Source organism: Mauremys mutica, chromosome 3 (genome assembly GCF_020497125.1).
Source record: "Mauremys mutica isolate MM-2020 ecotype Southern chromosome 3, ASM2049712v1, whole genome shotgun sequence".
NCBI classification, from domain to species: domain Eukaryota; kingdom Metazoa; phylum Chordata; order Testudines; family Geoemydidae; genus Mauremys; species Mauremys mutica.
Window position 1 is genome coordinate 205318467 of NC_059074.1, and position 12205 is coordinate 205330671.

The 12205-nt window shown below is 42.7% G+C and overlaps 1 protein-coding gene across 7 annotated transcripts in view; it reads left to right on the forward strand.

Annotated features, from left to right (window-relative positions):
* Window positions 1–12205, forward strand: part of RIN2 (Ras and Rab interactor 2) — a 115059-nt gene that overhangs the window by 72367 nt on the left and 30487 nt on the right. For all 7 annotated transcript variants that reach the window (XM_045010868.1, XM_045010865.1, XM_045010867.1 and 4 more), the window contains 3 exons: window positions 5025–5217; window positions 7602–7713; window positions 9745–9817. In XM_045010868.1, coding sequence (XP_044866803.1) covers window positions 5025–5217; window positions 7602–7713; window positions 9745–9817 — 378 coding nt within the window. The remainder of the gene's footprint in view (window positions 1–5024; window positions 5218–7601; window positions 7714–9744; window positions 9818–12205) is intronic.

The following is a 12205-nucleotide window of genomic DNA, read 5'->3' on the forward strand; positions in this document are numbered from 1 at the left end:
TAAACTCATTGTTTATATGAACAGCAGACCAGCCAGATCTCCCGTGTTTGGGGTACGTCTGTCCTGCCCTCTTGCTCGGAGAAGATCATTTTCTGCATTTTCTCTCTGGAAGGGATAAACTGGCACAGTAAAGCTTGCAGGAATTAAGAAGAGACTTGGCCTAGGAATGGGCAAGAACCTTTAAAGTTTGTATAATCCCCCATTTGTATAAGAGAACAGCTATTCTTTTGTGCCCTCTCCTGAAAAAGTGTCTTTTTCTTAGATACCACTGATCTCATATTAGATTTCTAACTACAGGTGTTTTAAAATCAACACTGGTTGATTTCAGTTTCTGCAGTTTTGGTGAGGGCTTCAGTGAGGCTTTCTTGTCTTCACTGCCCAAGAACTGAAATTTTGATTTCCATAGCCCAGAATGCTTAGACATGGCTGCTAAGCACAACAAAATCCTGTTATTTTGGTTTGGGGGTTTTTTGTATCACTTCCCAGACTAACAAAGAGAAATACTGTATATGGAGGTGGTCTGTATTGACAATGCTGGAGCAAGTCATCTGAGCTTAGGCAATGATGGGCAGAGATCACAAAAGCAACTTAAAGGCCTGCTCCTTCAGGTAAAGAAGGGCCTGCAGAGGCCTGAAATGAACTGATTATGGGGGACTAAGAATGAAAAAACCAGAGTCAGGAGTGCAGGTTACAGGGTCAAAGCAAGAGATCCAGAGGGGATTGAGAAACTGACGAAAAAGCCACTATAGCTGACAATCCCAAGGGAAACAGTCACGTTGGGTGGCAGAGGTGTGCACATGGATGTGGACACACATTCTAACCCTCTGCTTACAGGCAGTAGATCATACTGATTACAAGTTTCAACGTGCGCTGTGGACTTATTACCACGAGTTAATTGTAGATAGGATACAGCTAATTATTCATTTCAGCTCTTACCTTCCAGGTATTTCCCACATCATTGTGGGGTTTCATGAACATAAACAAACTAGGCAAAATACCTGGTTTTCTTTAGTCCCCATGTGAGTTATGCTGAAACCTAGGGAGAATATAAATCTTTCTAGGGGGATTTGAACATAATCAGTGCAGAACATACCAGAATCTGTAATACTTTTATCTCAAACCTACAGAACTTCCATGCAGATTTTTGTTTGTTTTGGTTTTCTGCTTTACTTGGCACTAGTCTTGAATATCAACAGAAGACGACATTATAAAACACCGGGAGAGTCATTAAATAGTAAAATGTAATGCATTTTAAAAATTATTTGCTGCTATTGCACAAGTTATGTTGTAGCAACTTTTTACTATCTGCTATCTCAGTCAAATATCCTTTTAACTTTCTATTGTTCATTGTTAAGGTACTGTTGTTTTCAAAGAAACAATACATAACAAGACCCTGCCCCAAGGAGTTTTTCAGCGCTTCTCCAGTTTAGACTGTATATCTGTAACCCCTTTCTCTCTGGAATAGTCCTTATTTCTTTGATTTGTGGACCATTTCTTAAAGGAAATGCAAAGACTAGGGCAGTGGTTCCCAAACTTGTTCCGCCGCTTGTGCAGGGAAAGCCCCTGGTGGGCCGGGCCGGGTTGTTTACCTGCCGCATCTGCAGGTTCGGCCAATCGCGGCTCCCAGTGGCTGCGGTTTGCTGCTCCAGGCCAATGGGAGCTGCTGGAAGCGGCGCAGGCCGAGGGACGTACTGGCCGCCACTTCCAGCAGCACTCATTGGCCTGGAGCAGCGAACCGCAGCCATGGGGAGCCGCGATTGGCCGAACCTGCGGACGTGGCAGGTAAACAACCTGGCCCGGCCCACCAGGGGCTTTCCCTGCACAAGTGGCAGAAAAAGTTTGGGAACCACTGGACTAGGGGCTTGATTCTCATTCATACTATGGCAGTGTAAAAGTGCCTTTCTAGTGGTGTAAATGGCTGGCTGGATTTGTCCCCTGGTGTCTATTAAATTAGCTGTACATAGATGACTTGCAGGTTGTTTAATCATTTGCCAACTGGTCTTCTTGGAATTTTAGTTCACACATGACTGGTTCACGGATGACTGGTGTCTCTTCCTTCCATCTACTATACAGAAAACCTGTAGGGAATATTATACATTTTAAAAGGGCAATTTGTTCCCAGTTAACTTGTGTGGGGTCGGTAAGATGAGCCACTGCTGATCCTGCTCTGAAGCATTAATTCATGTGAATAAGAGAGAGCATTTGGTAGGAGTGGAAAGACACTTTACACTGATTGTATCCATAATATTTTGTCTCTATGTGAGAGGGCAACATAAACAGCTGCAATGAGCTTCTGCAGTTTAATTTTGTGTATCTAGGTCACGGAGGCGTGGACACCTGTACTATGTTCCTTCCTGTACCTGGCATGTGAAATGGTTTGTGTGGCTAGAGCTTCTGAGAAACACTCTCTGGCTTAAATAAGTAGGTGTCAAGGTTAATCTTCTTACATATAGCATAAAGAGCGTGTATGACCATGCGTTTGGAAGCATTAAGATCTGAGTTGCTTTTAATCCACCGGTAAATAAGTGGGGAGCTAGGACACACACACACATACCCCTTGGCACTCTTTATATATAGTTACTTAAGCAAGCAGTAAAACTCACTCCCTCTATCTCCACCACCCAAGTAGGCAAAAGGCAATAGTCTTGACACAGTTAAGTTTGCAGCTGATTCTATTAAAAAGATCTTCTTTAGCCCCCATATAACTCTGGCTTGGAAAATTCATTTGGCTTGAGTACTGCTAACTTGCTCTGAAGGCAAAAACAGAAAGTTTCTGCAGAAAATGTGTTAGGCTCTTTTGAGTTACAGCTTCAGAAAACATTACCATGATCACAGAAGTCAAAAATCTCTGTAACTTGTTATAACAAATCATTTGTTTCTGGCAGCACCAACAGCAGCCTAGGTGTTTTGCAAATATAAAAGGGACTGTCTCTATTTATAGCTTGTATTCTAATGTAACAAGCAGACATGGAGGGTAGGGGAATGGGGAGATGCAAGCCAGGCAGGTGGTGATTGGACACACTGGTAATAGAAAATGTTAATAACTGTTGTAGCTCTTGCTTGGCCATGCGATAAGAGTGAGTCAGTCCCCCCCACCCCATTTCTCTTCTCAGACTTTGACCGTAGTGGGGGGAACTGGGACTTTTTGTCCAGCTGTCCTGGCTGTGAGCAAGTAGTCAAGGAGTGGGGGAGCAATGTGGCGTGGGGCGTGACTCTGCCTCGCCTCTTCTGGCTGGGTGCATTGTGGAGAACGAGCTGCTCCATGAAAAGAGGTGAAACAACTTGCTCCCCCTTCAGAACAAGCAGGGAGCATGGAGGAAATGTGACCTACAGTTTGATCTCTGATCTGCTCCTGGGGTGGCACAGCTACGAGCCAGCCCTTCTTACTCAGGGCAGATCCTAAAGTCACAGCGTAGTCTGGTGTGACTGGTAGGCTTGAGAGCCATGTTCTCTCATTCGGAGGGAACATCTCTGCTCTTGATCTCTAGGGCATACAGCACTTGTGCTCAGAGTTTTCCTGTGCCTGGTCTAATTTCTGCATCAGGAGATCAGCTACCAAAGTAGCAGTTCTGTAATTGTTTCTAACAAGGGAAGAATCACAGGATGTTCTTTAATTGGGAAATAAGGAAGGAGTGCAGACATTCATGTGCAAGCCATACTGCATGTTCAAAAGTTTGGAATTGATAAAGAACATTTGAATAAAACAACCATACAGTGCTGAGTTGGTTTTGTTTCTTTGCAAGCATGTTTTAGTGTGTAGTATCAGCAGCCCCAGTGCGTGCTGTTATTATTCAGTTAAACAAGTATTTTAATAACTTGCTACCTCACCACTTAATAAATTTAACTCAGGATAGCTTGCCAACTTCCCCTTTTAGGACCAGCTTCTGCCTTCTTTCCCTATTTGGGAAGAATTAAGTGTCAGAACCAAAGCTTTAAACTTTATACATCTGTTTATCTGTTTACTTTCAACTGCGAGGCAAGGACATTTAAAAAAGGGTAGTGATGAAAGGCCTCACTTTGACACACAGTAAAATGTTTGATAGAGAAGCTGGAAGAAAGTGGGTTTAAAATGCAGGCCATGTTGGTTTGCATTACATTAGTACTGACAGGCCCCGGTCAGGATCAGAGTCGCATCGTGCTTGGGGCTGTACACACAGGAAGGACAAAAGTAGTCCCTGCCCCAAAAAGCATTCAGTCTTTGATTACGATAGAACACAACAGATGGGTAAATGGGACGATGAGGGACTGGTGAAACAAGCCAGTTTTGCACTGTAAGTGATAGTCACAGCTCATTGTCCTCGGCTGGCAGCATTTTGTAGGCATCACAGTCCAGGTGAGTCTTAAGGAGGATTGTTTGAATTGTTTTGGAGGGGTTTCTCCCATCCATAAGGGTCACCAAGGAAGAAGGCATAGAGGTGTTTGAAGGAGAAGCTGAGTGACAGGAGCACTAGATTAATAGTGGCTAGTTAGGGGGAGCCTAAGCTATGAAGAGCCTTAACAGCAAAGAGAAGAACCTATTGCTTCATGTGGAGGAAAAGGGAGTGCTAGCTGAGTGGTGCAAAGAGGGGACTGCCATGGTCAGAGCACTGAGCCGCATTTTGAATGGACTTGAGTGGGGCAAGTTTTCTGCAGGTTCTGACTTTTGGGATCCAGATGGGAATAAAAATATCTGAATAATAATAATAATAAAACTCCTTTAACATGAACATGAGAGGAATGGCTGTTAAAAACGATACCCTACTTAATACAGACAGGCATGCATATGGGTGTGTATAGTAGCTCCTTGTAATTAATTGCTATTGTCAAAAGGCTATTGTCCACCAGACAGTAATGTACTATAACTCGCTCTTAAAGAGAATTTGTGGTCAGTACTAGTGATATGAAATCTCAACAGCAGAAATACCTAGTAAGGGAGATACGCCCAGTTTGGTCATTTAAGAGAATTCCCTGTTTGTAGAATTGTTTGCTCTTTGAGAAATGTACTTGCCTACATTTTAATTGTTGTTTAATTCTCTTCCTCATAGCCTAGAAAAGGACATGGATAATGTCTGTCCTGAGAAAAAGGACTTAAAAGGCTGTCCCCGGGACTCTGGCTATGACAGCCTCTCCAATAAACTCAGCATACTAGATAAACTTCTCCACACCCATCCTGTGTGGCTACAGCTTGGCCTGAATGACGCTGAAGCAGTGGAAATTCTGCAGTCCCAGCCTCCTGGAGTAAGAGACAAATCTTCAAAATGTTTTTATTTATTTAAAGTATCTCTTCCTAATGTAGCACACACTCACCAGTGGGTTACATACATGAAAGGAAGCTCATCCCTTAGGGCCACAGCAGTTCGAGTCTGGGATGAGTCATCCCCCTTACGTGATAGCCACCATCTTGGCTGATGCTTCGTGGATTGAACTAGGGCCAAAAACATGAGCTGATGTAGCAACAGAGCGCTGCCTCTCTCGCTGGGGCTGTAGAAGACTCATGTTCTCTATGGATCAGGCACAGAGGAGGGACTTGTAACGCTCACTGACCAATGGGTCACACTATTATTAGATTTGCTGGGCTGGACCCTAGGCCCAGCTAAACTTTCTCCCCAGTTGAGGGAGCTCTCGGCTAGTGTAAAGCTGGAGTAGCCAGTTTGTTCTCTAGGTGCACCCCACCTCCTGGCCCAGGGGGCTTGTCAGAGGTAGGAGTGGGCAGGGTGGAGTGCAGCTGCACTCCATTAATTCTTGGCTGGTGTATGGGCCTTGGGGACTCTCCAAGATCTCTCTCCAGATCTCTCTAGCCTGTGCTGGAGCTGGATTAGATGCAGCATGTTAATTTGGGGAGCCTTATCTGGCTCTCTGATAGCACCTCATCTTTCTCCTACCCTCAGCAGATCTCTGTGCAGGAAAGAATCCAACCTGCTAGGCTTACAAGTACAAACAAAAATATTTTTCTAACTATCAGCACATCGCACTTGGCCTCAGGCCTAAAAGGGCCATCATCAATTTGAATAGCTCATTTCTGTCTGAAAATGTTGATTTTCCATTATTATGAGTAATACTGTGCCTAAGCTGAAAGCAGTTAGTAGACAACCATTTTTTCTTCCTTTTGTTTACTTTGTGTCAGTGACAGCATTTGTGTAGTCAGTGTAATTGTTTCCCCTCTACAGTCAGGCTCCAGTCCTTCAGTGAGCTCCGTGTGGGTGGACCTCAGTCCATGTGGAGCCCTGTTGATTTACATGGATTATTCCTCAAATATGTGAAAAGCAGCTTGCAAGACTGGGACCAAAGTTAGTTTATTTCTTGATGAAAAGCCCCTTATGAACATTGGGAGGGGAGCAGAAAAGTGCTTATAAATCCATTTTAAAAAAACAAACCTTCAATTGAAACGAATTTCAGTGGGAATTGGGCACCTTAACTCACTTAAATTCCTTTGAACATTCCAGATTGAGTTTTTCAACTCTCTTATCCCTGTAATCAAATCAAAATTTACATTTTATTAAACATATTTTGGGGGATTGAAATTTGCATTCTTAATTATAGCTGTTTACATCCTCAAATATTTGTATTGCATTTGTGTTTTAAAATGTATAACCCTGGAAGTTGAAGCTAGACAAATTCAAGCTAGAAATAAAGCTCACCTTTTTTAATAGTGAGGGTAATTTTAACCATTGAAGCAGCGTACAGATGGATATAATGGATACTTTGTCACTTTGTCTTTTAAAATGAAGATGGGATCTTTCTAAAAGATGTAGTTTAATTCCACTATAAGTTACTGGATTTAAGAAGACAGGTTAGTAATGGAGAGCGACCTAGATCACTTAATCAACTGGATATAAGCAAACAATGTGCATTTTAATACAGCTAAATGTAAATGTAGACCACTGGGAACAAAGAATGTAGGCCACACTTCCAGGATGGGGCACTGTGTCCTGGGAACCAGTGTCTCTGAAAGATGTGGTGTGGAGGATAATCAGCTGAACATGAGCTCCCAGTGTGACTCTGTGGCCAAAAAGAACTAATGCAATCCTGGGATGCATAAATGGGGGAATCTCAAGTAGGAGTAAACAAGTTATTTTACCTCTGTTTTTGTCACTACTGTGACCACTTATGGAACACTGTATCCAGGTACCCACAATTCAAGAGGGATGTTGATAAATGGGAGAGGGTTCAGAGAAGATCCACAAGAGTCATTAAAGGATTAGAAAACCTGCTGGTAGTGATAAACTAAATAGATGGAGCTCTTTGTATCTAAATGGGGAACAAATATTTAACAATGGGCTCTTCAGTTTAGCAGAGAAAGGTATAACACGATCAAATGCCTGGAAGTTGAAGCTAGCTAAATGTAGACTGGAACCGAGGTATACATTTGTAATGGTGAGAGTAATTAACCATGGAACAATTTACAAAAGGTCATGATAGATGCTCCATCACTGACAATTTTTACTTCAAGATTGGATGTTTTTGTAAAAGATCTGCTTGAGGAATTTTGGGAAAGTTCTCTGGCCTGTGTTATGCAGAAGGTCAGATTAGATTATTTTAATGGTCCCTTCTGGCCTTAAAATCTATGAAAAGCATCTATAACAAAGATTTCTAAAATTGTATTTCTTTTTCCTTCTTGATAGATCTTTCTGGTTAGGAAATCCACAAGAATGCAGAAGAAAGTCCTTTCGCTCCGTCTACCTAATGAATTTGGATCTCGCCTCAAGGAATTTGCAATAAAAGAAAGCACATATAGTAAGTCATGTATTATGGGAGTCATTTGCTATACTGTATGGGCTAGATTCACTTTGCATTGGTGAAACCCAGTGTCTGGGCTCTAGGCTGTAAGCAGCAAAAAAATCAACCAGGGTCAGGGGAATAACAGTGCAAGCTGCCTACAACCTCCACTCTGCTGTGGGTTCCAAAGCCATCTGGGCAGACCTTCTCGTGAGTGGGGCTGGCCCTGGAGAGGGTGGACAATGTGCAGATTAAGGCTTCGATTCAAACATATGCCTAACTTGCCTTAAGCAAGTGAGTAGTCCCACTGAAGTCAATTAGAATACTCATATGCTTAAAGTTAAGGCATTTGCTGAATGGGGGCCTCACTGCTTGTTATAGGCAGTCTCCACTTGTGAGTCTTCCACAGAACCCCACCAGAATTTAAAACTGTCCTTCCTTGATGATGCCACCATCACCCTCCACCAGGTGACTTCTCTTCTGGCACATCTTTGCCCTGGGCACAAAGGAGAATCTGGGTTTATGTATTATTTTTAGTTGTTTGTTTCTCAGAGCTAAAAACAATTTTCACCAATCAGAAATTTAACCCCATTGAGAAACATTTCTAATAATCCTTGGTTTTCATGATGATGCAAGTATTATTTGTTCCATGTCTAAGGCCTTGTCTACACTGCCACTTTACAGCTCTGAAACTTTCTCGCTCAGGAGTGTGAAAAAATACCCCCCTGAGCGATGCAAGTCTCAGCGCTGTAAAATGGCAGTGTAGATAGTGCACCAGTGCTGGGAGCTACTCCCCTCGTGGGGGTGGGTTTTTTACAGTGCTTTTTGGTGCTGCAACTACACAGCCACGTTAAAGCGATGCCACGGCAGCACTCTAACATTGGTAGTGAAGACATACCCTTAGTTACTAGAAATAAAACATAGGCTGGGTTCCAGTAAGTTTCAAAACAAAGCTGTAGTGATCTCTATGAAAAGAGGGAGTGAAAAACAGTTCTAGGTAAAACTGAGAATAAAAGAGGAAGCTGTATCTTCCTCAGATTATAGCACAGTTTGGAAGCTGCAGATAGAACAAAGGGGTTATCTTAACAACATGCTGAAAACTGGGGTTGAAATTTAGCAGCAGAGTTTCAGCTAAGCAGCCTTTTTCAGGAATGATCTGTGAAGGAAAAGCTATAAAGACCTTTATCTTTCTATAGTGTTCTTATGTGATTGAGTTTTTTTTTCTTTCTCATGTTTATCCATTACTATTACCCTGAATCTTTACTTACATGGCTTCTTTACTCAGAGTGACATTTACTACAGACCGGAATGGGTGGCTCCAGGTTTGAAGTCAATGTTGTTGCACCAACTTGTTTTTGTATTTATCCGTGGTCTGTAAACATGTATTGATATCAATACAAAACCATGGTGGAAATTACATGGGAAAGGTCTTTATTATTTCTGAGCATTTAAAATAGCAATGTTTGAATTTTTAGAAAAGTTCTAGTGCAATTTTATTAGAAAAAAAATTAGCTAAACAATTGGTAATAGCCATCACAAGGCATTAGTATAAATCAGACTTGGTTGGAGAGCTTTGTTAAAAGGGGAATGATTCATAGATTTGCCACCTATCATTACTAGTGGTTACTGTATTGCTGCTAATGTAATTGAGGCAAAAAATGGGTGCAAAGAGAGAGAGAGATTTTTAATTAACTTGTCTGTATTAGTACTATGAATAACACATGGTCTCAGTTGTTGACTGGCTGTTCTGTTAGAAGTTGTGCAATTTTAATCTCCTTTGATTCATTTCCCAAGGATTAGAACATGTTTGGAATGAAAAAAACAAACCCACCGCCCAGACTATCAGTATGTTTACTAGAATGTTTTTGACCGAGACACATACTCCTCCTCCACACAGTTGTTTTTGATTAACAAAACAGTAGTCAGTTTGATGCTGCAAACTCCTTACTACTTACGCTGTGCAAAAGCCAGGAGTCTTTATATTAAGCCTGGTTTCTTGGAATGTGCATTGAAAGACTGATCTGTTTTTTTCATAATCTTTCTTTACAGCCTTTTCATTGGAGGGCTCTGGAATAAGTTTTGCTGATTTATTCAGGCTCATCGCTTTCTACTGTATTAGCAGGTAAGATTGTATTATGTTATGTTTTGAGTAGCGTTTGCTAGACCATCCTTAAAAATAAGTAACCGTCCATAAGGATTTTCTTGATTAAATATGGTATAAATATTCATCATCTTCATCATCTCCCTTTGCCAAGGTTGGGTAGGGTTGACTTCCATTGGTTTCTTGGCTTAGATAAGTACCTAGACTGCCAGCCACCTTAAGTCTAGTATAAATATTACTAATCTATAAATATTAGTAGACCATTTTAAAGGATAACTGGCTAAATAACAAGAGAGCATGAACTGAAGCTAAGAAAACACAAAAGAAAGTCCTTGTTACCCACTGTCTTACGTGGCACTGACTAACAAAGGATTGTGACCATTATTGCAGAAAGTAGTATAGAACACTTCATTGACTAGACTGGGTTATGCAGCAGGACAGCCAAAAAGTTTGTAAACTTTAGAGAAAATGTGAAAGTTTTGACAGATTTCAGTGTTATGATTGTCTTGTTAAACCAGGGGTAGCCAACCTGAGCCTGAGAAGGAGCCAGATTTACCAATGTACATTGCCAAAGAGCCATAGTAATAACGTCCACCGCTCCCCATCAGCTCCCCTCCCCACTGCTCCCAGTGCCTCTCGGCCACCGGCAGCCCTGCCAATCAGTGCCTCCCCCTCCTTCCCCGCACCTCCCAATCAGCTGTGGCGTGCAGGAGGCTCTGGGAGGGAGGGGGAAGAGCGAGGACACGGCAGGCTCAGGGGAGGGGATGGGAAGGGGTGGAGTGGGAGCAGGGCCTGAGGCAGAGCCAGGGGTTGAGCAGTGAGCACCCCCCGGCACATTGGAAAGCTGGCGCCTGTAGCTCCAGCCCCGGAGTTGGTGTCTATACAAGGAGCCGGATATTAACTTCTGAAGAGCCGCATTTGGCTCCAGAGCCCCAGGTTCGCCACCCCTGTGTTAAACAGTTGCCTCACTGGTTGTGTATTGTGTGTTGTGTGTGTGTTGAAGTGCCTGGTATGTGCCCCTTACATTCATTTTAGTGTGAATTCAGTACTTGTGACAAGTCCCAGATTGATAGCTCTGGGGAGTCAGGTCCTTTGTTTAGCCATAGAACAGGTAGAGCCAGGCCAAACTTCATCTCTAGGGGAATCTGTTCTAAGGACGGGGGGCGGGAAGAGTTCGATCTCCTTGGCTCAGACTGCCAACAAGGTTGCCAGTTATTGCTGGTTATGGTGGTGATTTATGGCAGTGTGACTATTTACCAGTGGAGACTCAGAGCACCAAGTTTGCTGTTGTTATTTACCGTTATGGAGCACACAGAACCCCCAAGATCAGGACCCCTTTGTGTTAGATGCTGTAGATGCACACGGTAAAAGACAAGCTCATTTGTATAAATAACTTAGCACTCAGAGAGTGGCTGAGCCAGACTGGATTGAAACTGGTAACCTAGCAATGAAAGGTCCTCTATCTCATCCCCATTCAGACTCTGTTTAAAATGAGATTTCTACAGAATGGCTTTTAATTTTCCATATGGGGCTTTACATTAATTTTTGTTCGGCGCAAGGTTGAACCTGAATCTCCAGTTAAGGCCCAGCAGTCTCATGGAATCATCCTGCCTGGAGAAATCAGAAATTGCAGGGGTGGATGCAAGACTGCACCTGTACACTAATTTGCAGCCCTGCTTCCTTTCTCGCTGCACCCTCATACAGTGAAAGACAAAGAAAAGTGAGGAGAAAACCGAAGGGTGATGCAAACCCACACAGCTGTAACTATTCCAAAATGCTACTCCTGGATATTCATAAAGACACCCTCATCTGAAATCATATCCAGGGGTTTTAATAGATTTTTTTTTTTTTACCCTCCGTCATTAGCAAGATGCTCCTAGAAGCTTGTGGTTTATTTCCCTGCCAATGTCTTTCTTTGATGAACATTTTATTTTGCTGTTTCTCAAGCAGCAGAAACCATTCCAGTTCCTATCCTTTTCAGACGGTGTCTTGGCAGCATGTGGGATGTAAGTGGGAGTATGCACAGTACTGGGGGAAGCTGTAGTCAGTGACTGTGACAGAGCAGCTGAGGGAGCAAATGTATCTAAGGCCTTGTCTACATTGCCAGGATAAATAGACCTAAGTTACGCTACTCCAGCTACGTGAATAACAGAACTGGAGTCGATGTAGCTTAGATGGACATACTGCTCTCTCATCAACTTGATGCTCTCCCATCAACTTACCTTACTCCTCTTGTTCCAGTGGAATACTGGAGTCGACCAGAGAGCACTCTGCAGTCAAGTTAGCAGGTCTTCACTAGACACACTAAATTGACCCCTGCTGCATCGATTGCAGCAGTGTCAATCCCTGGTAAGTGTAGACATGGCCAAAGAAAACACAGAATAGATTCTTGACAAGAATAGAGAATTT